At 42.0% G+C, this 27,434-nt stretch overlaps 1 protein-coding gene across 4 annotated transcripts in view; it reads right to left on the minus strand.

The window, feature by feature from the left end:
* Positions 1-349: 349 nt before the first annotated feature.
* pitx2 (paired-like homeodomain 2) overlaps positions 350-27,434 on the minus strand; it is an 80,548-nt gene continuing 53,463 nt past the window's right edge. Inside the window, exons 1-4 of one of the 4 annotated variants that reach the window (XM_012876919.3) lie at positions 9,709-10,128; positions 7,588-7,656; positions 2,866-3,065; positions 350-1,985 (exon numbers count right to left, since the gene is read on the minus strand). In XM_012876919.3, coding sequence (XP_012732373.1) covers positions 1,428-1,985; positions 2,866-3,065; positions 7,588-7,633 — 804 coding nt within the window. In that variant the 5' untranslated portion in view covers positions 7,634-7,656; positions 9,709-10,128 and the 3' untranslated portion in view covers positions 350-1,427. Of the gene's footprint in view, positions 1,986-2,865; positions 3,066-3,418; positions 4,686-7,587; positions 7,657-9,016; positions 9,041-9,708; positions 10,129-27,434 lie in introns of those variants that run through there. The other 3 variants (XM_036127222.1, XM_021323768.2, XM_012876918.3) reach the window with 3 other exon arrangements.

A 27,434-nucleotide genomic window follows, 5' to 3' on the forward strand; every position in this document is an offset into this window, starting at 1 on the left:
TCTGAGGTTGCATTGACTAAGAATCCACTTCAGAGAACCAAACTTAATGGATTGCTGTCTCTGCTGGGCGCAGCGCCGCGCACCTTTTTGTTGATTCCTGTGTTATTTCAAGCCCCAGCGAGCAGCCGCGGCTCCTGGCTGGACGCAGGCAGGCAGACAGACACGCATTCAGCGGCTAATCTGCCGGAGCATCCCGGTGCCATGTGTATTGGAGCGGCCCATTGTTTTCCTCTATAGATTAGCCGCACAAGCACCTCAAACAATCGAAAGGCTATAGACAGACTGTCACTGCTTTGCACTCCGCTAACAGACTTCTTGCACAAAGATTCAATAAAAGTCGCCCAGTAGATTGTTTTTGGAACAATATATTTACTTCCATTAAATAAAACACAATATTTTTTTGGGATGTTTCGGAAAAAAAACAACATAATTCCGTACCAAATAGTATACACAGAGCAAAAAAAAAAAAAAAAAAAACCCAAATCATTTGTCGCAGGAACATTTTTGGATGCTTATTATTGTTATTTTTTTTAATCCAGAATTGCTATTCTAAATCGATATTCACACAGACATTAATAATAAATTTATAATATGTTCGAAACACACAACCGGTGCGTTTTAGTATGTACATTCCCTTTTTGTTTGCAAGCAAAACATGGTTCCTTTTTTTTTTAGGACTTGTATTTATTTTTTTTTCTTATTTTTTATCCACATGCGTCGATAAGTTGGAACCTGGAGAGGAGTCGCGGTGTTGGAGCGCAGCCGCTTCAACACACAGGAGATGATCACTCAAATATATTTACACGAACCTTTTCAGTCAACAGTTAACGTCCAGAATCCACCAGGAGAAAAAAAAAGCCCTCATGACGAGCTGTGAAAAGTGAAGCAGGCCTTTATTTTTTTAATGTTTTTATTTTAACTGAACGAGGCCGGCGCTCATCAGAGAGGAAGAAACTCCCGGTTCAGTTTGACTCCCTCCGAGGAGGAGCTGAGTTTGTTTCAGTGGTTCAGTCTTCTAGTGCCCTTTTTTCAAAAAAAAAAAAAAAAAAAAAAAAAAAAATCAAATAAAAATGAGAAAAGTAGCTGTAGTAGTCTCTTGTTCCTGTGGACGGCTGCTTTTAATTGTCCGCACACTGCAAAAAATAACCACCGTCACAAACGTAACCCTCTAACTTAGAATTCCCTGCGTAAAGATGAATGAAAGTCAATGTGCCAATAGGAGGGGATTTAATCACATTTTTCTTATCATTTGATGGAAAAGTGTCTCGAATGGCAGTCTTGGGGGGAAATGGGTTACCAGCCGAGCAATAAATTTCCTTTAACACTTCAAACAGTTCAAAATGATCTTTTGTAGGATTTAAAAAAATGCTTTAAGCGTCGCTTCATCCTCTAACAGCGGTGGGGATTTTTTGCAGTGCAGGTAGCAATTAGACCGGCCTGTCCACGGCGTACTGGCAAGCGCTCAGGTTGGTGGCTGGATTCTGCACCCCGGCGTATCCAAAACTCGAGTGCTGCTTGGCTTTCAGTCTCAGGCTGGCCAGGCTGGAGTTACAAGTGTCTCTGTACACGTAGGGAGGGGTCGGCGGCGCGTAGGGACACGCCGGCGTGGGCACCCCCGAGTTGAGGGAAGGGTTACTGAGGTTGTTCAAGTTATTGAGGCTGTTGAGGCTGGATCCCGGCACGCCGGTCACCGCGGACGGCACCATGCTGGAGGTCATGGAGGAGATGGAGTTGGGCGGCGAGAACATGGTCTGCGAGGATAAAGGGTTGACGTTCATGGAGTTGAAGAAGGGGAAGCTTTTTGTGGACAGGGAGGCGGACGTGAGGCCCTTGGCGGCCCAGTTGTTGTACGTGTAGCTGGGGTACATGTCGTCGTAGGGCTGCATGAGTCCATTGAACTGCGGGCCGAAGCCGTTCTTGCACAGCTCAGCTTGCTGGTTTCTCTCCCGTTTCCTCCACTTGGCTCGTCGGTTCTTGAACCAGACCTGGAGCACAAAAGACGAACAATTAGAGATTCAATTCAGATTTTTTTAATTATTATTATTATTATTATTATTATTATTATTATTATTATTATTATTATTATTATTATTATTATTATAATTTTGTACAATTCGTGCATTTTTTTCTCCTCGTGTTTGGTTAAACTTGTCCCTACGGCATCGTTGTGCATTTTATTATTTTGTAGATCTAAAATCCCAAAATGAAACGCTCCCTTGCCGGTTAATGCGCAGATAATTCCAGATTAAAGGCGCCCCTGTCTGCGCAGAATACACACCGCGGTCTCAGTGGCGCATCTCGACGTGCAGGGAGGTGGATGTGTATTCCCCCGCATGCTTCCACAAACACTCTGACCTTAATCACACAACGTCAGGGCGACAATCGCAAAATACGAGCTTTGCACCTCTTTTACACGGAGAGAAGAACACGAGTGGCATGTCAATAGCCTCAACTGTTAACAGCGTCATCACAGCCTAATTACGCCTAATGGGCAAATAATAAATGGGCTAACTGATGATTTTTTTTTAATGATTTCCTAGCGACCATGATTGGTTCTAAGGTAAATATTGGTGCATTGTGTCCTAATAGATCATGTTTTTGGAATAAAGTCAAATTAAATGTAGTTTTATGCTGCAGTTTTTTTAAATGTAATACTGGTAAATAATAATTATTTACCAGTATTATATTTACAACTTTTACCACTTTTGAACAATGCATAGCGTTTTATTAACGCACGCATACTGAGCCAAATAGACGCAGATTAAAAAAATAACTAAACAAATAATTCTATGTAGTTATTGTGCAGAGATAATAATATATATATTTTTAAAAATCCCTGCTCTTGGTGCGCGTTGTTCTACTGACCCGGACTCTGGCCTCCGTGAGGTTGGTCCACACGGCTATCTCCTCCCTGGTGCTCATGTCCGGGTAGCGGTTCCTCTGGAAGGTGGCCTCCAGCTCCTGCAGCTGCTGGCTGGTGAAATGAGTCCTCTGCCGCCGCTGCCTCTTCTTTTTGGACGGGTCGTCCGAGGAGTCGTCGTTTTTATTTTGTATCTTTTCTTTTTCTGTAAGAGAAAAAAATATTTTCAGATCAATGTTTAAATTTTTCAGAAAAATATAACAGATTTTTCCCCTATTGTGTGGAATTTTTTAGAAACAGAAATAATTTATGGATGAAATAAATGTAACTATTTTTGATTAAATTGACATTTAATAGTAATTCTAAGAATATAGGAAACGGCTTGTTTTAGTAAGAAAAATAAAAATAAAAAATGACACTAATTTGCCCTGTCAAACCAAAGAAACAAATGAGGCGCTAATAAAATGACAGCTACGGTTTACGCGGCCATGCTGAGCGCTGAGAAGCACCGATTGTTTTAGAACCATAGATCCCTCTGAAAACCCGGCCGGCTCTTACCCACGGACTCCGGGCTCGACGTGTCCGACACGGTGTGCACCTCTAACCGGTGCTTAGAGTCCACGGAGCGCTGCAGCGGCTGCAAACTAGAAGCCATCGCCAAAGCCGTGTGGTGCGTGGAGGCGAGTTTATTCCCCGTGAGGTGGTGGTCTATATTTAATGGATCCCTCATAGAGCTCATCGGTGAAAGGTCTCACAGGCTTCTAGCACACACAGGCAGAGCGGAAAGTCCAACTCCGGGATATGTTCAGCAGTCCAAAAAGCGCACAGCAGCTCGGTTCCTCTTGCTGGGGTGAAGCCCTCCTTCTGTTTAAACTGGAGGACGCTTTAAAACCGGCCATTGAGTTTTGTCACAGCATCGGTGGAAAACTGCGGCTACCTTGGCTGACTATCAGAGTGACAAGGACAGGTAGGTGATATTAGATCCAGAGGCTTACACACACTCCAGCGCCCTCTGCTCATTTCAGCTGTTGCCTGCGCTCTGCCCACCCAACTGCGCCTCTCTCCACACCTCCACGTCACCGCTTTGCGCCCGCCCTGATTCTCTCTGACAGGCGCGTCCATGTGGATGTGTCCAGCCAACCGGAGCTCGCAGAAACGAGATATGTCTGCCAGTGTATTTATGCCGGGGCTGGCGCTTATTTTTCCTCTTCCAAATAAAAGCATGTAAAGAGAGATGAGACGCGCGGTGTACCCAGCGGCGCTACGAGCCGCTGCTGCGCAGCAGCCCAAGACCAAATAAAATGAAAATAACAGAGTTTGGCCTCATTTTATGAGACGGGTCCAGTGGCCCAGTAAAGAGATGTAGTGCCGCTGAAACCCGGGCTGAGCTGCGCGCTCTCAGGCTCTGTCGCTGCAGTTTACTCAGTGGATAAAGCGGCTCTTATTGAAAGGCGCAAAGAAAATAGATGCGCGCCGAATATCAAAGACAAACACCTTGCGCACCGTAGAGGTCCCGCGAAAGGACAAACAAATGTTAACTTCAAAGGAGGGCAGCGCTGGCGCCGGCGCGCTCCAAAACTCTCCGCGCGCACTTGTCAACTGACGCTAACTGCCAGACACGCGCGCTATGTGAAAAAGTGCGCACGTGCCGCCTGTGCTGTTCGCACAGAAGCGCTGAACGGCGACGCAGAGGGAAAAGAGTCATAGAGAGCCATAAAACCCAACAACAGTTCCTTTAACACTGATTTGGGCAAATGTTGCGCCAGTCGGCGGTAACCCGTGTAGGTTCTGTGCGCTGTCCTCCAGAGACCCGGAAAACCAAACATATCATCAACCATGACCCGCTTACTTATCACGGTAAAAGCATCCCCGCAGCATGATGCTGCCGCCGCCATGTTTCCCCAGACATTTTAACAAACGCATTACTGCCACTGGACATATGATCAACAACACAGAAATCGTTAAGCTGCATTTTAAAGCCAAACTAACAATGCCACCACGTTTACAAAACAAGGCTACGGCGCATAAGGCTTTATTTAGTCTTCATCCAATCTGTCTGGCTCTCATATCCTTCTTTTCAATTCAGGCAAACTCACAGTGTTTTGTTGAATTTTGATTAGGAATAACTCTGAGACACAAGATATGTGTCCCGGTAACATGGGTCTGGACCGGGTGTGTGTTGGAGGGAGGCTTTAAGCTTGTGTCCATCTTGAACTGGATTAGTGACAGAGTTAATGTTGAAGCTAAACTTGTGCATCTTCACTGGGGTTGTTGGGGGTGTGTGTGTGTGTGTGTGTGGGGGGGGGGGGGGGGGGTTACATTAAAACCTTCTTAGAGATGTGAAACTTTTTGATATATCAGCAGTGTGTTATGTCTTAATCCCAGGTCCCAATGTGCAAAAATATCTTTATGATTTTGATATAACTTTTTTATTTGCGTACATTGCAGCTGTTAAATTGACATCATTAAAATAAAATAGATGTAAATTGCTTTAACAGCTTTAATTGGTTAAATTCTGGAGTCGGAGTGGTTTTCGGTGTAAAAGGCGATAAAAGGAAAACAGCCTCCAGCAAATTCAATCTAAGTTGCACAAACCACGACCTCATGGACTTTAAGCGTGAGCTTTCTGATTCCCGACATGCAAAAGAGACATTCACACTGGCTGTCCAATAAAGGGGTTCTCTTGACCTCCTCAGTGCTGAGGTCCTCGTATTCATTAGACGGACCAGGGCAGAGGCGCACAAGCCTCCAGCGGCCGCGCAGACTCAGTTTGGTGACGACGGATGACTTCATCTGCGCGCCTACACCAGAGCTGGCCTCGCTTTGCTGCTCAATCCTAGAGTCTGTGTGACTGTTTTTTTTTTCTAAATCTGATTTTCATCCCGTTCATTTGGTGACTGTGAAGCAACAGAGAAAAGCGAACAGTGTTGGAAAAACATTATTGGTGTACAGGTTAAAGCTGCGTGCCCTCATCACCATCAATGTCATCTTCATCTTTGAAAAAACAACAACAAGAAAACACTGAAAAAGAGCCTTTATCTTACAGGTGGCCAAGCGAACGCGTCCATGCAGCACATTTGGACTTGGTGCAGTATTCCTGTGACCCCCCCTATACATTTATTAATACCAGCAGAACACCGACAAGACATCAGTCACCACTCATGCAGGCCGATTACATGACAAATCAACTGGAGCGGAACTATTTATCAGAGCCAGCTCCATCCCGCCCTGATTGTGCGCACCACCAAGGAATCTGACTTGGCTTCCAGCGCCCGCAGCTACAGGCATTCAGCGGACATGCAGATGAAGAAAGGGTGGCAGTGCGTTGTGAAAGTACAAGTATTAAGACGCACTTGTGATGTAAATGTAAATCAATAAAAAAAAATCTGATTTCACTGCATCGAAATAATAATAATAATAATAATAATAATAATAATAATAATAATAATAATAATGATAATGATAATAATAATAATAATAATAATAATAATAATAATAATAATAATAATAATAATAATAATAATAATAATGGCACACATCAAACAGTCTGATGCTCCTTTTTTTCTCCTTCCAGGCATATTGTAATACTAAACTTGAAGTGGATTATCGGTTTCCTCTTCATTTCTACCTTCTGAATGCTTTATCTCTCTTCTGCGGATTACTGCGTGCAACGGGCCTCCGCCATAGAGGGCCATTAATTAGCAATTCAGTCAATATAGCGGGAGACGACAAGGCTTTTTACATAGGATTAAGAAGACATCAGATTCCACCATTAGCGTATTCCTGCTCACGAATAGGCTTTCATTATACATTTAGTTTTCCCAGGAGCCAGTCCACCGAGCGCTGCATATATTACTGCGCGGCGCAGATGACGCCTGTGTCCCTCTGATCTGCTGCTCCCGTTCGCCATTTCTGCTTCCATTAATCATATTATTCTAATTTATGGTGGTTTGGACCTAGCAGGCGCATCGGTGTTCGCCATATAACACAATAACGGTAACTGTTCCTTTACAGTCAAATGTGATTTTCAAGTCCAAATACAGAGCGATACATAAAACCATCTGAACAGAACACAATTTAAAGTTGAGGCGTTAAAATACATTTTACAAAGACGCGATTTACTTCAGTGACTGTAAATAAATTTATAAATAAATTAGATAAAAAATAACTGGCTTGAAATAATAGCGACAGAACACCAGTGATAATCATGAAGAACAGATCTGGCCACTAGGCGTCGCTCTAAGACAAAAAAGAGGAATCAACAGAGAAGTCATGTCCTCACATTGTCATCAGACTGCTGAAATTAGCAGAAAATATTTACCCACAGCATCTTTGATTTTATCACCGAACACTGAAAATCTCAGAAATTAGACAAATAGGTTTTCACTCATTCATGACGCCGCATTAAAGTACGCTTTAGTCTTTTAAAATCCGATTTACTACATCTATTTCATAGTTATTATTATTATTATTATTATTATTATTATTATTATTATTATTATTATTATTATTATTATTATTATTATTATATGATTCAATTTGTTATTTGTTTTCTTTAATCAGGAGTATCCTGTGGTTCTTGTATATTCGTAAATATCTATTTGAATGATTTTGTGCATGATTGAGTTTGCAACACATGTTAGTTTTAAATGTCAGTCATTCTTTTCCCGTTTTTTAAATTATTATTATTATTTCTAAATAAAACTGACCCTGATGATGATACTCACCGATCTGTGCGCAGGTGGTGGCCAGTTTGCGGCAGTGGGACTCCATTGTGGCACTTTAGGGTCACTGTTCTGCGATTTAGAAGAGAAAACACAATAAGAACGATTATGTGCGGATGGAAAAACGTTCAACTATCCTATACTTTATTCTGAAGTATAAATAAGACATAAACTGGGTTGTCCTCAGATGACAACCTGAAACACTATGAAATTACTCAAAACATACAATTGCAAGACATGGTCCTACTCAATTTATGGAGGTAAATGAATAAAGCGCCACTGACGTCTGTCTGCGGAGTTCTAATCGGTGACCAGATGTTTTTTGTCAGAAATTACAGCTGGATAAGACGCAGGGGCAAAGGATTGAGACGCCCTCCTTCTTTGCTGTCGGACATATTTGAGCGAGTTTTACTGCATTGTCTTATTTTTGTGCAGAGCGTAAAACGCGGCGCGTTGTGCCTGAGCCGGCTGGCGTGTTTTGCTGCTGTCTGCAGCAGTTGGAAGTGGAGTGATTCCGTGGTAAAATCACGGGATTAGAGTCTGATTGAGATGTCTGTCGGTGGGATATTACAAAATTCATTATCGCAACCCCTCATACTACCTCGATATGAAGTTACACAGATGGGTTTTTATTAGTCCAGGCTCACACTGTTTGCTTATGATAATTCGAGGCGGGAGGAAATTTGCATGCAGCCATGCTGTTAAGCATTTCCCCCAGTTCTCCTCCTCACCTGCTCTACATCTTCACTGCCTTTTTTTTTATTCAAAAGGAAGCAGATATTGGAGGTTAAGTTTTACACGGTGTGTACCTGCGCGACAATTTTCCAGAAGCCCTGCTCTGTATTTCAGCAGCAAAATGAAATAGTGGGGGGCCAGGCCGGAAGGTGGAAGGTTATTGCAGGCCCGGTCGTGCTGGAGATTTAATGAGAGCCTCCCTGCGTCCAGCCCCGGCTCTTCTGCGGCCTCTGAAGGCGCGCCTGGTTAGGTTTCATTTAGGATATTTAGATTTTAAGGCAGTAAAATCAAACAAAACCTTCATAAATCAACAGCTATTAAAAAAAAAATCCTCATTTATTCGTTCATTTTTGCCATTAAAGAAAAAAAATCACCACCAAAAAATAGAACTAAAAATAATAGATCAAATAAAGCAAACAAAAATAAAAGAAAATAAATGAAAGCAAGATGAAGAAAAAATAAATGCTTAAAATACTTAAATTCAAATAAATACTATTACCCTGATTAAAATGTAATAATAATAATAATAATAATAATAATAATAATAATAATAATAATAATAATAATAATAATAATAATAATAATAATAACGTTTCGTATTAATTACAATAATAGGTTTTGACATTAATGGAGGTTAAGGGGTAATTGCGCCTTGTTCGCTACAGGCCTTTGGTCTTATCTATTTTAGATAAATTACCCAATGGCATCAGCGTAAAGATAGACGCATCGGATCAGCGCGGCTTCTTTCCATCCCGTCCATGCAGTCACCCTCAGGCCACGGAGCCCGGCGCTTCTCACCGCCGTCAGTTGACGTGGATCAGTGAGTCTCATGGCATCGGGCCCAGTGCAGACAGAAAGCTGGCATCGCCCCACGCAGGCTTTACTCGTGAAATTAGCACAGCGTGAGCATGAGGCTGCAGCCGCCACCGGCACGATGAGTCCACTAACCTCCATCATATGGTCCTGTATTAATTAAAGACGCGGGGCTATCAGCGCTTTCCCTTTAACAGTTTTTTCCATCTATATTACCGGATTATTTTATCAATCAAAGACAACAACCTGAATTAATAATAATAATAATAAAAGACACTTTAGCTGTTCTGAATGTTGTCATTTTCACTTCTTTTGACAGTTGTTGCACAATCTCTCCCACAATAGCCCTGCATGTTTTACTCCGCGCTCTCATGTTCCAGCTCTCCATCACAGCTGTAGACCTCATGATCAGCCGGTCGGCCTGTGCGCCAAACCGTGCCCTCACATCTCCCACTCCACGTTCCCTGAAACAAGCGTCAGGGAACGCGCAAAGTGGAACAAATTCCCTCACTTGCATGAACTCACACTCCGGTTCTCCTGTTTTAAGCGGAGTGCTCCGGCTCCCCCTGTACTCACCAGCTGCGGTCACCGGACGGTTTAGGGATTTTTTTTTATTTCTGTGTCCAAGCCGTCGGCGTTTTCTTGTAAAGCGAGGAGATAAAATCCCACCGTCCACACACGCAGAGGAGCTGCGCTCAGAGCGAAAACTCAAAACAACCTCGGAGTCCAGCCGCGGTCAACTTTCTGTCCGTAAACGTGCGTGTCGCATGGAGGTGCTCCCTTACGCCGCGCGTATCCAGAGAAAAAACAAGAGAGCCAGCGCAGCCGTTAGGTTTGCCTCATTTATGCGCATAAATGAGCGTCTGTTTACAGCGTGCGGAGAAAGTGCGAAGGAGGCGCTTTCATCCGAGTCTCCCCTTGGCTCGTCCTCCTCTGTCTTCTTCAACTTTTTTCCTGCCTTGAAAGACGATCCAAGAGTGGCGCAATTTTTCCAGCTTTTGAGCTCAGAGGGGAACTCGGCGTGTGTGTGTGCATGTGTGTGCATGTGTGTGTGTGCGTGTGTGTGTCCGCTCACAAAGGGGTGTGTATGTTTGCGCAGAGCAGAGGGCAACTCTCAACTTTCACCAGCAATCCCAAAAATGTTGATGCGTCTTTATTGATGAAAATGGCTTTTTAGGCGAGAAAAAAAAACTTGAATGGCACATTTGCGCACGAAAAGGCCGTACTGGGCTATTTATATATTTTTTTGTAAACTGCGCGCAAAATAAACGCGACATCACCGCAGCTGACAGCGAGAAGCTCATCTACATTCAATTCAGATAATAAACACATTTCCCTCTTTTCTGTAACGAACTAAGGTAATTATGAAGCATTTTTGATAACAGAAAACCTCTCATATAGCCGATTTAATACACTCACAAAAAACACAAGATTTCCAATAAAAGTCGAGATGCGCTGGCCTCTTTTTGCGCCAGACAGAGCGCTATCGTGTTGCGGATTTATGTGCGGATGGAGCGAACAGCTGGCTCGGATGCAAATGTTCTTTATGGGTCCGTGGCGTTTGATGCAGACTGCGTGCGTGTTCTATCCGCATCTTTAGCGAGACCGGACGCAGGCAGGCAGGCAGGCTCTCCTCACCGCCAACCCAGCACCCGGCACATAATCCGTCTTTTACATTTTTAGTCATACTCCCATTAAACCAGTAATTAATGCGCGCACCCACACGGGAATTTCCAGGCAAGAAGGGGGACACTGAAGCAAGACGTGCGCGTCGCTTGTTCCTCCACACGCATACAAACAAAAAAATAATAATATGAGACTGGAGTTCAAATCAAATTGGACATTTATTTAAACAAAATTTAATTGTTACATTAAAAACAATTTTCTGGAAGACTAAACTGCGAATCTGACCTCTTTGGGTAGATTGGATGTGTTCAGGGCAGACCGATTAAAATAATCTAATCAGCTGTGATTTAAAGTTCCTAATTCAGGCCGACAGAGTGAACGATGGCAAAATCATGGGAAACATCTAATGGTCCGGTTTCTCGGGATTTAACTTACACGTTTAGGTGTTACCGACTTGACAAGCAAAAACATACCGAACGAGTGCAAAGTGACAGAAAACGCCAATAAAAGAAGAAAGCATCAGCCGCGCGTCACATCACAGAGATCTCCACATCACGCCCCGCCTGCAAGCAGAGACGGGAAGGGGGTGCGCAGCGTCTGGAGACGCTCCCCGGCTCGGCCGCATGCCTCTCTTCTTATACAAAGAAAGGAAGAAAAAGGGGAGAGAGCAGCCTCCTCTTTCTCACGCAGAAAGATGCAGAGGAATGCCTGAAGTTCAGACAAGGCTGGCGGGTATGAAATCTTTCGCCTCGGGGGCAAACCGGCGGCTTCTTTTCATTTCAAGCGCTTATCGATTTGCCGTTGTCATCTTTGGCGACGCAGAAGGACACTTGAAAGAATTTCTGATGGGGCTGTGATGTGAGAAGCAGGGTGACCTGCTCCGCTGGCGCTCTCTCCTGATTCTTAACGAGCACATCAGCCCGCCTGTGTCAGCGCAGTTTGGACACTTCAACTTTTCCCTCCTCCTGCATGCGCCGGAGAGGATTTCAACACACTCTCTGCAGCTTTTTATGTATATCAGCGCGGCATCCAAGCCCGCACTTCAGGGAGGAGAGATGATAGACTACCCAGCCAGACGGCCATTAACCAAGCTTGATCTGGAGTTCTTTTAAAACCTGCAGCAATTTTGCTTCTTTAATTTGCAAAAACGTTCAATTTGTTACCAGATAGATGCACATATCTACTGTCTGGGCGTTTTATTGAGATTACAGTAAATTAGAATATCATGTCAAAGTAATTTTACTAATGCAAAAAGTGAAACTTCCAGACACAAGTTGATATATTTCAAACATATTCTGTTTATTTTCATGATAGTGACTTAAATGGCTGAAAAGTAGGTTCACACAATTAACTCCTTTTTGTATAAATGACTGCATCATTGCTTCATAACTTGCAGGCAATCTGCCCGGGTCAGACTGAGGGGTTGTTTTAACAGCGGCCTTATGCTCGTCTGCATTGTTGCCAATCTTCCTCTTGACAAAAGCACAAGAGAGAAGGCCAAAGCAGGCTGGAGCCTCGGAAAGCGAAACAACTCGAGGAGACGTGTTTTTCCCAGTCATGCCTGTTGAGGTTAAGGTTTTCCACACATCCTGTTCTCCTTTTTCTACCAGACTTTTTCCTTCCACGGAATTTTCCAGTAAAATTCTTATAAACTGGGAGTTTCTTCGGCAGTGGCTGACGCTGCTTGTGGAGGGTGTCAGTCACTCCCCAATGAACCGCTGGCAAATCTTTCCAGGCCTCAACATGGCCAGAACATTTCTGTAGTAAAACACATTTTTATATAGATCACATCTTTCTATAAGCCTGACATTTGAACCAAAGTACCATGATGTTACAATTTTTTTAGAGACGCTCCTGTATATGTGGAGATTTATAACCAGAAGGCCTACAGGTGCTCTGAAATCACCCCATGCATCATGATTTCTGCAGACTTGAGTCTCATCTCTTGGTTGTTGAATCTGCAAACTGTGCAGCTGCTTTGTTTAATAAAATCTGACACAGTAGCAAAATTGTCCTATTTAATTTCCTCACTGTTTGTTGTGTTTTTTTTTATATCCTTTTCCCATCTTTGCATCCTGAACGTGCCTCGATAGATAACTCATATTACAGTCAAATCACAAAGGAATGCCTCTTCCTTCAGCACAGTAATTCTTAAATGAATTCCCATATATTCCCACAGCATCGCCCAATATATTAGATTGCATCAGAGAGCTTTAGTAGATATGAAACGGTTTCATTGCTCCGGGTTTGCCTGTGAATACAGTTTCTTCCATGCTTTTTTCCCCCCAGATTTAGCCTGAAACCACGTATAATTTTCACCGTGTTCTGCCCGACCAACACTCTGCGGGTCACGCAGTAAAACTTGAAGCTGCAAGTGTTGCTTCCAAAGCCACGCGTCTGTGAACAGATCTGCTAATACGGCCGACGTGTGGTAATGACCAGACGTTTGGTTTCATTTAGCTTAATTGAAAGCGGGATCGTTGGGACGGCAGTTGGACAAACGTCTACAAAAAAAAAAAAAAAAAAAAGACAAAACATTAGCTGAGAGTTTCTCCTCCAAGTCAGAAACATCCTGTGTGTATTTCCATTTGTCAAGTAGCACTCCAAGAACGTTATTAGTGAAAAAGCTGCCTGTAAATTAACCAAATTAAAAGGGTGGATCTTTGATAGCTCTTGAGCTTGTTGAGCGGCTTTATGCCTGATCCGTACTATTCCAGCTCTGTCACAGTACCAAAGGGAGATGAGCTGCACCAACGCTAAGCACTCCAACTCAGCTTGTGGTTTAGAGCGCAGTGAGTAAGGCCTGTAAATGACTTCCATCGCTCGCCTCTCTGCTCCTCACATGCCCAGCTAACATGGCGTATATTTAAAAAGTACTCAGCTCTTCGTCTTTGTCTTCTTCTGCAATTATCTCATCCTCGGCTACCAAGAGAAATGCGTAGCTGATGTCATCGTGGTTTCGGGCCCCCCGGGCGCTCTCATATTTAATTCCATGAATGAAGCGGCTTCGGATGAATACAGATCACTCTGAATTAAACTCTGCTCCATGGTTCCTTGTGAGGCCTGTCAGCTCTGACGGCTCTTGACTTTGCACGTGACACGGCGTCGGTCAAGCCTGATTGGAAACGTCCCTGAGACCAGGACGGCTTCCATTAAGGCCGGCAGGTAGCGCGCAGAGGGGCCGTGGCGTTTCACGGTGCAGAGGTTGCTCTCAGGGAAAGCAGCTGCGGGCGCATGCATAAACACATGTGGCCTCAGCCTTAATCACAGGTGCGAGTGGGCCAATAAATTGCTTGAGCAAGTCTCTGATCAATTACATGAAAAATCAATGGGAAGCTGCCACTAACCTGCCTAAGGGGAAATCGGCCAAGAATGAAATTGGTGTGATAAAATGACTATGATGCCGAGCCAGCCCGTCGATAACATGTAAAACAGTCTGGCTACATGCTAACTCTCCCGTCAGCAGACCTGAGGTGGACTCAAAGGTCACAATCAGCTTCTCTCTAATTGGTCCTCTTCTGCAGAGAAGGAGGGTGAGAGGGGGAAAAAACTAAAAAAAACCACAGAGACACACAGAAGGCTGATTTCAGAAAGCAGCTAAAACACAGGCTGTGTGACTGGTGGAAATCAACCCCTTAATGCACAACTTCATCCAAAAAAATGGATATAGGGGCTTTTTCAGCGTGTGCAAATAAGAACTGTTGCTTTGAGGGGAAAAAAGAAACTAAATATTAACCTTTCTGCAAATAGATAATCTTCTCCTCTAAAGTAATATTTATCCATCACATAAAGGCTTCCATCTACAATGCATTACAAAAGTATTCACACCCATTAAACATTTTGTAACATTACAACTACAAACATCAAGGCCTTTCATTTATGCAACAGGCCGGCACAAAGTTTTGCAATTTTTCCTTTCACAATTTTAAAGTGAAAGGAAAAAGGATGCATGGCTTTGAATTTTTTTTTTTACAAATAAAAATCTGAAAAGAGGCTGAAACCTTTAGCAGATTTCTCTCTACGCTCAAACTCAGCTGGATTGGATGGAGAAGAACGTCTATTTCTAGATTTCTGCCACAAACTATCTGCTTAAATAGATCAGAACTTTAACTGAGCCATTCTAGCACATGACTGTGTTTTGACCGATGCATTCTTCCACAAAGGCCATATTTGTAGAGTACACAACTAATAGCTTTTCTAGCAAATGTGTCTCCTCCTGAGTTAGTATTGGCTGCTTCTCTGATTGTCAGTTTGTGTGGAGTGCCATTATAACCGCGTTTTCCCCCCCAAATGTGTCCTACATACCAAATTCTTCGCACTATAAGGCGCATTTCATGCTGAAAGTTGTCAAAATTACACTGAAACTAGACTGTGAGCATAACGGTGCTACGTGTTAAGCTAACAGTACGACACATGTTTGAGAGCAACATAAAGCTCACATTCATCAGCGAAGTTGTAAACCGCCCAGACAACAGAGCTGTAAGCTAGCGCTAGCTGTTGTTAGCTTCACAGGCAGCTTAATAACAGGTTCTGTCTCGGTCTGGGTCCTTAGAGCTGCACCACGTAACGCTCCGCTGTGTGAATACAGACTGAGACAGAGAAACATCATACAGATGTGTTCAGTCTTTGTTGTCTATAAGTTAATGTTTCAATACATTTTTTATGTGGTATTGGAACAGGATAGTTTTGACAAACCTGGAGCGCCCTCTTGTGGCTATAGACGATAATGTTTACTACTTGGTTCATGTTGGTCAAAAGGATTTACCATTTAAAATTCATACATTAGTCGCACCTGACTATAAGTCACAAGTTTGGCCAAACTATAACAAAAAAATGGGCGACTTATAGCCCAAAAAATACGGTAATGACATCAAAGTCTATGTTTCAGTTGTGATGGGTGTAGTTTTTAGAAAGATTTTTGACTTTTTTTTAGAAGGTAAACTAAGTTTGGGTCACTTCCTGTTGTGTTGCTTGGACTCGTTAATTAAGATGCAAGCAGCAAACATGAACCTGGTGCTCTGAAGAACTTTGCAGGCTGCAAAGTTTCTTTAAGTTAAAGCTTCAAGTGAACAGTTAAAGCTGCAGTTTGCAGCCTACAAGCTAACGGTTCCTTTAGACTTTTATTTTACTTCAGTAAATAATATAACTAAGACATCTACATGCAGTGCAAATCTATATATATTTTTTTGCTTTTCACAGTTAGAAGCTTGGAGAAAGTTTTTTTAAATAAAAGCAGAAAGCCAAGTTTGGTAAATCTCTGCGGGTCCACAGTTGGTCCATGATTAGTTGGACTGGACTGAGCGCTGGGAGATTTTCATTAGCGATGCCCGATAATATCAGCCGCCCGATATTATCGCCTGATATTAGCATGATTATGTAATATCTGTCCATATCCTTATCGGGTTTTCCCCCCGATAATGAAAAGCCGATAATATAATGCCTAGATTTTGGGAAATATGCTGAAACGAGCCCTTTTGCCAACATGCAACGCTCCCTGATGACAGTATCTAGTGGTGCGTCACAGTGAAGGTGCGTTATGCTTAAATTTTGTGACTGGCATGATGTGAAATTAGTTTATATCAGTATCGGCTTATATCGGAATTGGAAATTCAGTGTTTGGAATATCGGCATATTAAATATTGGCAAAAAATGCAATATTTTTAGTAATCCGTTTCATTTCTGAAGGCAACTGGTTCCACAGAAATGTATTTAGGCATATCAGGGTGAAAAGATGGCTGAATAAAAATGCACAGCCAACTTTTCAGATTTTAATCCAAGCATCAATTTCACTTTGTTTTATCCCAGATAATCCCAACAGATTAAACTGGACTTTGTGATTTATACAACCTGGGTGGAATTTAAATGTGACTAAATGAGAATTGGAAACAGTTTTTGAAAGCTACACACAAACCTAACGCCATGTGTGACCTAAAACTTCTATTTCTATTTAAAGATGCACAGGCTGCCCTGGTTTGCTTTCAGTGGTTTAAAGCCCAGTTTACATGCAGGTTCAGAGCTGCAGTTATTGTCACACGTTCTTTAAATGTTCTGTGTGGACTTTTTTACTCATAATTGAACAGTTGGAAGCAGGAACAGCTCTTTTCCAGGCTCAGGGCTGACTGACATGAATTTCATGTGAAGGTCGACAGACATGCAGCTTTCTGCACCACCGTCGGTAAAAGCTGCCCGTGTGACTCGTTCATGCAAAGAATTAGGATCTAGAATTATGTTTCGGCTTCATAAGCTGTGTGCTCCGAGTAGCAGGTATTAATGGGAAATGTGTTATCAAGTAAACATATTAATAATAAATACATAATAATATAAGAGGCGTTCCTCAGCTGTGTCCTGAAGGCCTGAAGGCAGTGGTAAGTTTAGATGTTTTAATAAAATAAAGGGTCTCATGTTTAGTTCAAGTTTATTGTTATTTATTTTCTCCTGTAGTGCAGTTAGTTCCAGCTGTTATTACTCTCATATTCTCTGTCTATATTTTATTATTAAATTGCAGTTTATTATGGGACATAAAGTTATATTTTTAACAATAATTTTTTTTACTACAATAGATTTGATCCTTTGTTGTTTATGTTTCATGCCTGGTCTTAATTTTGGTGTTTTTTATAAAATGCATTTGGAAGCAGGAACAGCTCTTTTCCAGGCTCAGGGCTGACTGACATGAATTTCATGTGAAGGTCGACAGACATGCAGCTTTCTGCACCACCGTCGGTAAAAGCTGCCCGTGTGACTCGTTCATGCAAAGAATTAGGATCTAGAATTATGTTTCGGCTTCATAAACTGTGTGCTCCGAGTAATTAATTTTGGTGTTTTTTATAAAATGCATTTCATTATCTTTTTTTTATAAAAAAAAAAAAAAACACCAATCTACTCTATCTCGTGTGTTTCCTGCGATTCCACAGTTCCTGATCACACCTTCCTGCCCTGCAGCAAGAAGGTCCTGGGTTCAAATCCCAGTCTGGGGTCTTTCTGCATGGAGGTTGCATGTTCTCCCTGTGCCTGAGTGGGTTCTCTCCGGGTACTTCAGCTTCCTCCCACAGTTCAGAAACGTGGCTCTTAGGTTAGGGTTTATTTTGTATGTCGTTGGGAATTAAAAGAGTAAAGGAAGCATAAAAATAAAATAACATGTATAATCTACAAAGATTTTACATTATTCACAGCATAGCATCTTAATTGTTTGTCTCAAATGGGTTAAATGGGTTAAATCCTACCCCAGCACCTCAATGCCAAACCTTTCCACGTCTCAACATGTTGTCTGTAGTAACTGGGCATCAAACGTGTTTAAACATCCTGAATTTTATATAATTTATGACAAAACATGTTCATTATGAAGCTGCAAGAGACAATTATATCCTTTCTCACACCTACATTCACAGTAAAACCCAGCTTTGTACAAACACACCAAACAATGGATAGGTTAGGTTAATTGGTCTCTCAATTCTCCTTAGGTGTGAATGTGTGCGTAGTTGTTTGACCTATCCAGTGTGTCCTACATTTGACTGTCTGAAAAGTGATGTATGAGTGAAATTTTATTGACTGATCGATTGATTAAAATTAATTTGTGTTACAATGTAATGTAAATGTGTGACAGCTCTAAATGGAACATTTTTGGAGCTCCAGTCAGGCATTACCTGCTAATCAGAACCAGAAAATGATGAACACATTCACCAGTTCTGCTTTTATATGGACGTTTCTTTCCTACTATTATAATAAAACCAATAAGCACCAACCTGTTTAGGGCTTTCCCCTAGTTTTTTTCTTTTTTACCAAAACCCCATGTTCAGATCAGCATAGGTGGCTCTGATTGGTCAAAACATATTATGGATGATAGTCTTTCATCTCTTTTACAAATCTTTTGAGGACATTTTTCCCCTCAAGGCACAGTTAAAGACCTAACACATAAAAGACAGTTATGATGAGATGTTGGACTGAAAAAAAAAATGAGACAGATGTTAGACAGTTGCTATTGAAATTAGGAAAATATTCACAATGAGACGAGACAAGGACTGAATGAGGATAGAAGATATAACAGGGAAGAGAAGCCATGAAAGAGAGAGCAGGAGGGAGGGTGGGTACGACGTGGCTAATTTGTAATCAGGATGCTGGTCCCATGTCACGTGTCGCGATTAGTTCCAGTCTTTCATGCTCGTCTGTCCTTTTCACGGAGCCACATCGCTTGGCTGCACCGCATGCGGTATTCCACCGCAGGCCGGGCAGCGACTACACTGCCGGTGACCTCAGAGAGCCGGCTGGGTCAGCATCCCTCCGTACCGCTCATCGCAGCGTCGCTTTCCAAACATCATCATAGAGCGCACGTGTGACAGATTTTAAGGAACAGCAGTGCAGCTGTTAATCCTGGACGGCCGTGTGGAGGGCGTCTCACGCAGACCTCTGCAGCTCTTTGGCCTTTTCCTTCACGTCTCCGCTTCAGGTTTTAATCCGGGGAGAGAGGGAACGGCGCAGGAAAGGTGACGGAGGGAGGCGTGCGTGGATGCTCGGATTTCTTTTAATGGGGGAAGCAAGACTGGTGTGTATGTGTGTAAGTGCGAGTGTGCAGGGCTTCCTGTGTGAGAGTGGAGGAGGAGGAGGAGGAGGAAGGTAGGGGGCGAGGTGGTGCGTGAATGAGGAGGGTGGGGGTGTCTAATCCAGTCCCAGTGTGAAACTGTTGACATTTGTTCTTTTTTTCCCTTCATTATGTGACTGGGGCTGTTTTGCGCTGGATTAGCTACAAATCTCCCATGCAGCACATTCAGCATGCCACTAGTAGTTTAACTTCATTAATAATGGATGAAGAGATTGTAATCCAGGAGTAAGAGAGCATGTAGGAATATCGTACAGAGGGAGACGGGCCACAGGGAGGGCCACACTCTTACAAAATGAGGCTCTCCCCCCCCCCCCACCCCAAACACAGACATGGGATCGAGGCAACATTGGAGATCATTTCTACCCAGTTATAAATTGACCTTTATGGTCATAAAAATATGAAAGTGGGATTGCTCCATCCAACAGCAGGAAAGGGGCCGGACTCTGTGGTCTCTGTGGTGCATATGCTAGTGTCTTTCATTGATTGTGTTTACTCAAGCTGCTCATTGCAGACTATTATGGAAGTCCGGGGGACACACCCTGACCTAACATCAGGATAAGAGGGATTAAAGGCATACATATTCACAATTTTTTGTCTCCGCTGTCAGCTTTGATTTCCCTGAACACAATGGAGTTATGGCCTGAGCACAGTAGGGGCCAGTGGGCCTTAAAATGAGCAGAGATCAAGGCGTTCTGTCCTGGTTTTTAGCTCTTTCAGTCAGAAATGGAAGAGGAAAATAAAACAATTAAAATGCAGAAATTGCAACAATAACTGTTCTTGTCAAACAGACCCAGAAAGTCCCAATGACACATGGTTTGGTTAATGGTGGATCTGAAATAATTAACCTTTCACCTCTAATTAGGAAGCATGTTTTCAGTCCAACACCAGGAGTCTCATAATCATATTTTTTTATTAGAAAAACATGTTTTCTCTACAGATTTTCATTTAACCATCTCTTTAGGTCTGTATTTATGACAAGTTTAGTGTTTTCAAGCCTACAGTTTCACATTATCTATTGATTTACTGAAGTTGCTGCAGCAGGGGCATTCCTTAACTATAACTGAAGCATTTTTTTTTCTAGGTTCGTAATTGATTTGCGACCAAAAGCAAAAGTTTGGGAAAATTTTCAGGCACAGGCGACGGTAGCGGGATGGTCTGCTGACAGGCGGGGCGTGTTGTTTCTGCCTGATCTGTCTGGATGATTCGTTTTAAACAGGGTTGGCAGCCACACAGGCAGCAGAATGAAGCCATGAAACAAACAGCCAAGGATGAGATCAGCAAAGGTAAATAGAAATCTAGTGAGTATTTATACCCCTAAAACATTTTTTCATTTTTGTAGAACCACCATTTGCTCTAATTATTGCACCTTTTTTTGGGTATCTCTTCACCTGCTCTGCACATCTGAAGGAAATTTTCAGGTGTTGTTGAAGGCTCTGGCTTGGTCCTATTGGATGAAGAACACTCACTTTCAAGTCTTGCCAAAACTGTACTGTTTGGTTTAGGTCTGGACTTTGACTGGGTTATTTTAAGATGATATGCTTTGAGTCAAGCTGTTGTAGCTTTAACTGGATGGTTAGACTCATTGTCCTGCTGAAAGTGGACATTGTTGTCTAATGTAAGTCTTCTAACTTTAAGCTTCTCCGTCTTCATCCCTGACCCGTCTGCTGTATCCCTAGAGTTGATTCACTAATTAGGTGACTGGAAGGAAAATGGTTGCCCTACATTTCAAAGAATAATGCTTCGTTCTCCATCTACATGACAATAATGCACTAATTTGTGTCGGCCTATTAGAAAATATCCACATGAAATACATTGAAGTTTCACTCCGTAATCTGGCTCAGAACAAGTTAACCTAAAATATAACACCCTGAAAACCCCCCACAAAAATAAAAACTTATTTTCTTCCCTAATTCTGACCTTTTTTACGGGTTTTGTGAATGTCCACGGTGCAGCAGCCGCCGTCGGGGGGCAACAACACGACAATGACTCTCAGGCAGCCAGAGACATTTGATTGTGCTCAGCGCAGGCTCTTGCACATGCACAAATAAACATGGCAGGTTGTTAACTGGGATTTAGGTTTGATACTGCAGGCATGCGGGAAGACACCGCTCAGTACTAACTGTTCACTGATGTGTTTGGTTGGCAAATAACTGTGTGCTGTCTTTAGGGAACCACTTACTCCGGATCACAGAACTCTTCAGAACCACGCGAGCTTGGCATAGACGTGGGAACTTCTAGGAATCAATGCAAACATTTTGAAGGCGTTTATTCAAACACAGACATTGATAGAAATACTAATTTGACTGATGTCAAAACTGAAACCAATACAAAAGGAATTGCTCCATTTTTGTTAGTTTATTTTGTATGTCATTGGAAATTAAAAGAGTAAAGGAAGCATAAAAATAAAATAACATGTATAATCTACAAAGATTTTACATTATTCACAGCATAGCAGCTTAATTGTTTGTCTCAAATGGGTTAAATGGGTTAAATCCTACCCCAGCACCTCAATGCCAAACCTTTCCACGTCTCAACATGTTGTCTGTAGTCACTGGGCATCAAACGTGTTTTTATATAATTTATGACAAAACAGGTTAATTATGAAGCTGCAAGGGACAATTATATCCTTTCTCACACCTACATTCACAGTAAAACTCAACTTTGTACACACACACCAAACAATGGATACAAACACATGACCTATGAGGTCAGGCCCTCCTCAGCTAAATACCGTTGTAACAAAATATCTTTAAATCGTTTTTTTTCCACAGTTTCACTCCAACGACAGAAACACAAAAAGTTTTCCTAGATTTTGGTACACTGATCTTCTGAAATCGTGGCCTCCTCCTCTCCTGTGTTTTTACAGGCGGCAGGTTGTGCTGTGTGGCTGTTTTTTAATTCCTTTTAAACTCTTATTCCATGTGGAGAAACCAGAACGGTAACTGAACTCTTTAATGTGTGTTTAAAAGACTGTTAGGGGACGTTTTAAAGGCTTTCAGACTTCAGAACCCACATCTCAACAAAACGCTGTAGCTTCAGGGCTGCCAACGTTTGTGCAGATGCTTTTTTTTATTCACTTAATGGCTGAAAAGACAACAGCACAGTCTTCTCAATAGCAGCAGATGGTTCCATAATTTGGCACAGTAACGGCATTATTGCCCCTCAGTGCTCCTGAACAGCACCTGTCCGTGAACTTCCAGGTTCAGTTGAGCAGAAATCATGTTTGTTCTTGTCCGTCTAACTGAAAAAGGCTCCGGGGTTACTTCTTTTCATAATGGAGAGTGGTGTTACCCGGTTGGGCAACAGCTAATCAAAGCTTGTGTCTGCTCATATTCAAAGATCAAAGAAACACTTGCTTTACTTGAAAATTTTAATTGTAAAGATTAAAGGAGGATGATTACATAATTTTTCAATGATTGCAAAGAGAAATACTAAAAGAAATCAAAGCTGGAGCGGTCTTAGACAACTCAGCGGTCCTCCAGCCTGGGTTGTGACTGCAGGGTTTAAGCACCTCCGCCTTGATGCCTTTCCTCCCAGACACCCTGAGTAAAAAAAAAACACCTTAAAACGACATTTTATTACATTCAACAAACGTCTGTAGAAGCAGAAAAAACAAAAGAAGCTGTAGGAAATGAAAGCTTTTGTCTTAGAGCCACACAGACTTGCTGTTTGGTGGTGAAGGACTGGCTAAAATCTGTGTTGTAAATTATACATCAACTTATGTTATCTGAGACGGTTTGAAAGTGATATGTTTGAAAGGTGTAAAAGGAGACATCCACCAGTAAAAACACCCCATCCGTTTTATTTAGGTATTTCCTGTTTTATGGCGAGAAGTCAGACTCTGAGGCACAGCCGCGCCCACAAGCTTTGTTAACGAGTCAGTCTCTGGGTAACTTTTAGTCACAAATCCCTCAGGAACCTACAGAATCACTTTCAAGTTATCAGTTCAAATCTGCAGGAGAAATTTGCCCCGGTGAATGTGTCTAAATTCTGTGGTGGGTTTGATCCAAAATGCCTGACTTCTTGTAGCATTTAGACTGGAGGTGGAACGTTATTTTTCCAACTGTGACTGTTTTTTCCAAACCTGATTTTTATTACAAATTATAATTATAAGTTTTATTGTCCTTTGGCAAAACTGCCTCTGAAAAATAATGACTAATATAATTTGTGGGTTATTAGGTTGTTAGTTTTTGCTGAAACTGACATTATGGACTTTAGGCATCACCATTCCTAACAACTATTTGTGACTTGTTTACCTCCTAAATGCGTTTTAGTGTCTTGGTTTTTAGAAAAAGAAACAAAGAAACAAGTTAAATACGGCTTGAAATGCAATTAGGCATTTTTTGAGAAAGGAAATGAGGATTTTGTTTGTTGGTTGAGGATTATCTGAGCTTGGAAGTGTCAAAACTGGCATCAACATTGATTCTGATAAATGTTTATATTTTGTACAAAGTAATACTCATGAAAGGTTAATCCCTGTGTCCCTCATACGGAAATAAGTAGATTTACTCTACATGGAAAATAGCTTCATAATAAAACATGACATTTTGAACTCATTTCAACACCAGGGAATCAAACTGAAATGGAAGCATGACCAAAACATGCATTTTGAATGAATCTCAAAGCCAAAAACAAACAAACAAAAAATGCACAAAGGACACAGATTTTATTTTTTGCACATTTGGGCTTTTGGACTCTGATGATGGTAATAAAGTATTTTCCCAGTACTTCAAGCAATGCTGGAAGCTTCACTTCCTCGGGGGTTACAAGTTGCATGGCTCCACATGAATCTGGTCTAAGAAGCTGCAGTTTAGGGGGCGCTGGTGAGCAGTTTTCTATGCGTTCTACAACCTTTAAAGGGCCTATGACATGCAAAATCAACCTTTTTGAGTTCTTAACTGTTATGATGCTATCCACTCATCAAAATCAGGCCCAAAGTGGTATTTTGCTTGATCCTTCCATGTCTGAGTAATCGTGAACGCTGTTCTCTGAGCATCAGCCCTTTCCTGACCTAGTAAATGAGCAGCCATGACCGGGTCTACGTAGAGGGATAATGACCTGCCCCCCCCCAGGAAGTACCTGCCTTGACCGCGCTACCCCTACCCAGTAAACAACACGGCCATCGAGCGGCGATGTCAGGCAGAGCGCAATCATTTCTACTCAACGTTGGAACAAACTGGCTATTTTAGCACCTAATCTACACTGTGACAGCAGCTATCCTCTTTTTGATACCATGCTGCAGCGACTCTAGGATGCCCCCACATGAGGAGAAGCTTAATTGCAGTGAAGGCAAATGTCTTTCTTCCAGGTTGGAAAAATAGTACCAGAAAACAATTAATAATTTGTAGCAAATGAATACTCTGTAGTGGCAATAGCAATATTTCCCTCATATATTTGCCTATAGTTGACTTTGACAGGCTTAAAAAAGCTTGATATAGAACTTTTAATACACACAGATCTAAATCTGCTCTGATGCATGTGCTAAATTTAGTAAGCATTTAGGAATCTTTGAGTTTTGGTAAAAAATGTTTTACTTTGTGTAAGAAAATTAATAAAACATTTGAATTTTAATAGTCCTTGTTATGGCCTTTAGTGCTTTGGCCTAAATAAGTGTATTTTTACACAACAGCTTCTCTTTAGTTAGTTAACCCTTTGCTCAAGGGCACAGCAGCTGTTGTTTTCTGTGGAGGTAGGGATGAGCTCTCTCAACAAAATGGACCATCCAGCAGCGAGCAGCCAGTCATGGCCCTTCTTGGGTGACCGTCAGATCATGTAATTAACTGCGGGCTGCTTGTGGCACAGGGACTATAAGGCGGACAGATTGATGTGTGAGGTGCCACATTGCTACAAATAAATGCTTAATGGGCTAAGCTTAGGTGATGTCATTGTTCAATGAAAAGACAGTTGCCAGACTCGTAAATAATACTTAAGATTGTTTCCAAGTACGTTCTTTGACGGACATGCCAGCTTGCTCTGGTGTGACGCTGCTGACCCCTGGCATGCTGTGAATGTCACACAAGAGTTTCCATTGTAATGAACCAATGGAAAAGTTACACACTTCAGGAGATGACTTCCACTGAGTTTTCCTATCATCAAAGATACGCGTTCAAACTGAAAAAAGATCAGTCTGCCAGCTTATAGATAGATAGATAGATAGATAGATAGATAGATAGATAGATAGATAGATAGATAGATAGATAGATAGATAGATAGATAGATAGATAGATAGATAGATAGATAGATAGATAGATAGATAGATAGATAGATAGATAGATAGATAGATAGATAGGATGGAGCTGTCTTACTTCAGCATCCTAACCCGTTTCCTTCACCTGACAGTAACAGTTTGGGTTGGATGGCCTAAGCTGGGACAGTGTGGTTTACCAGGACAATGAACCCAAACTGGTCTTGAAAACACGTTTTGAACTGCTCCAACCTCAATCCTGCTGAAGGTTTATGGCCTACGATAAAAAGCAGAGTCTGGGCCGGGATGCCAACTGGCCGTGTTCAGATGTTTAGTCAGAATTATGCCAGAACCCCGTTGATGGCTGCAGAGAGAACCTGTTTCCCTGCACCTTGCTAAGTTAGGTTTATTCAAATATCTGCGGGGCACTATGTACAGTATATACAGCTGTCTGGATAACTTCTGACTATTAGACTGGGGAAAATCCATAAAATTGTGTAGCTAGTTCTAGTTTTACACATTATCAGTCCACACCACCCCAATTAACCTAAATATAATAAATAAAAAAACCGATAAATTCTGAAGTCACATCTCTGACATGTGTGTATTGCTTAAATTGTCTTTTTTAAGACACATAAGCTGCGAACGGATCCGGTTATTCTGCCACGCCTCAGAGCTGACCAGAAACCAGACACCTTGAATTTCAGCTCTTTGATCCTAAATTCTAGCAATGCTCCAAAATACGACAGAGGAATAACCTGCTCATGAAAGGGATGTTTGTGTGGCGGCTGCTCCTACATGATCCATGTGTTAATGATGGGTTCAGCGTTGCATCTGGTCCCCCCTGAGTGGGATGAAGGCTAGCCTGCTGACACCGAGGCTACAACCAGCGGTGACTGGACTGCTGAGGATTTCTGTGCCGTTTGGGAGCTGCAGGACATGTGGCGCGTCAACCAAGGCCACATGAGCCCAGGAGCATTTCCCCACTCTCTCAAACGTTTTAATTAATTTGCTGGGCTGTCACGAACTGTGTTTAGTTAACATGAAACACATTTGCACCGACTTCCAAGCCACCAGTGTTGATAGATGTGACTAGAAGAGTTTAAATCGTTTCATATCTTTTCAAACGAGTTTTCTCCCACCGCCCCCCCACCTATCCATGCCTCCACCCTGAAGTGGGAGATTAACACGTTTTAAGTATCACAAAGAGTTCCGCTATGATTCTGTCTCCAAAGTTTGGATTAATTATCCCCCTTGTTGCACTTTTACAGGGAATGCATTGCCAAGGATTACATCACAGAAATCTGTTTGCGCTCAATTAAGGAGATTCTTTAAAATTAAATTTTGGCCATGAGAAATGTTGGCCATCCATAGGCTCCCTGGTGCTGGAAAACTTTGTAATCAAACTGCATGAGGTATTAATTGGAATTAAAAAGTTCAAGGAGAGTGAGAAAAAGGAGAATAATGGGAATCAAACCAAAGAGTTTGTCTTATGACAGATAAACGCTGATGTGATGGATCACGTTGAAGCTTCTTTGGTGGTGTTTACGACTTTATAGTGCATGTGTGGCGCAACAAACACTATTTCTTTTAACATTGATCCCTGCTTAGTCCATGTATTGTGACCTTTGTGTTTGCTTCTTTGTCCTGGTACCCAAATGCAACATGTCCTGTCCCGTTTAATACAACTGGTAGGCTTGAACTAAATGCTGAAGCACTTTCAGAGTCTCTTTTTGCTTTAGTTCATGTTTTTCAAATGTGACTTTAACAAATATAACACAATCAACATATAGTTGCAAAAAGATATATAGCCACGTTAGGTGCTTATAAAAAAAGACCAAAACCGTTTGATCATGATAAAATAAAGCTGTATACAACAAGCTCACATCATGATATTGT

This window comes from Fundulus heteroclitus, chromosome 23, assembly GCF_011125445.2.
Source record: "Fundulus heteroclitus isolate FHET01 chromosome 23, MU-UCD_Fhet_4.1, whole genome shotgun sequence".
Classification (NCBI taxonomy): domain Eukaryota; kingdom Metazoa; phylum Chordata; class Actinopteri; order Cyprinodontiformes; family Fundulidae; genus Fundulus; species Fundulus heteroclitus.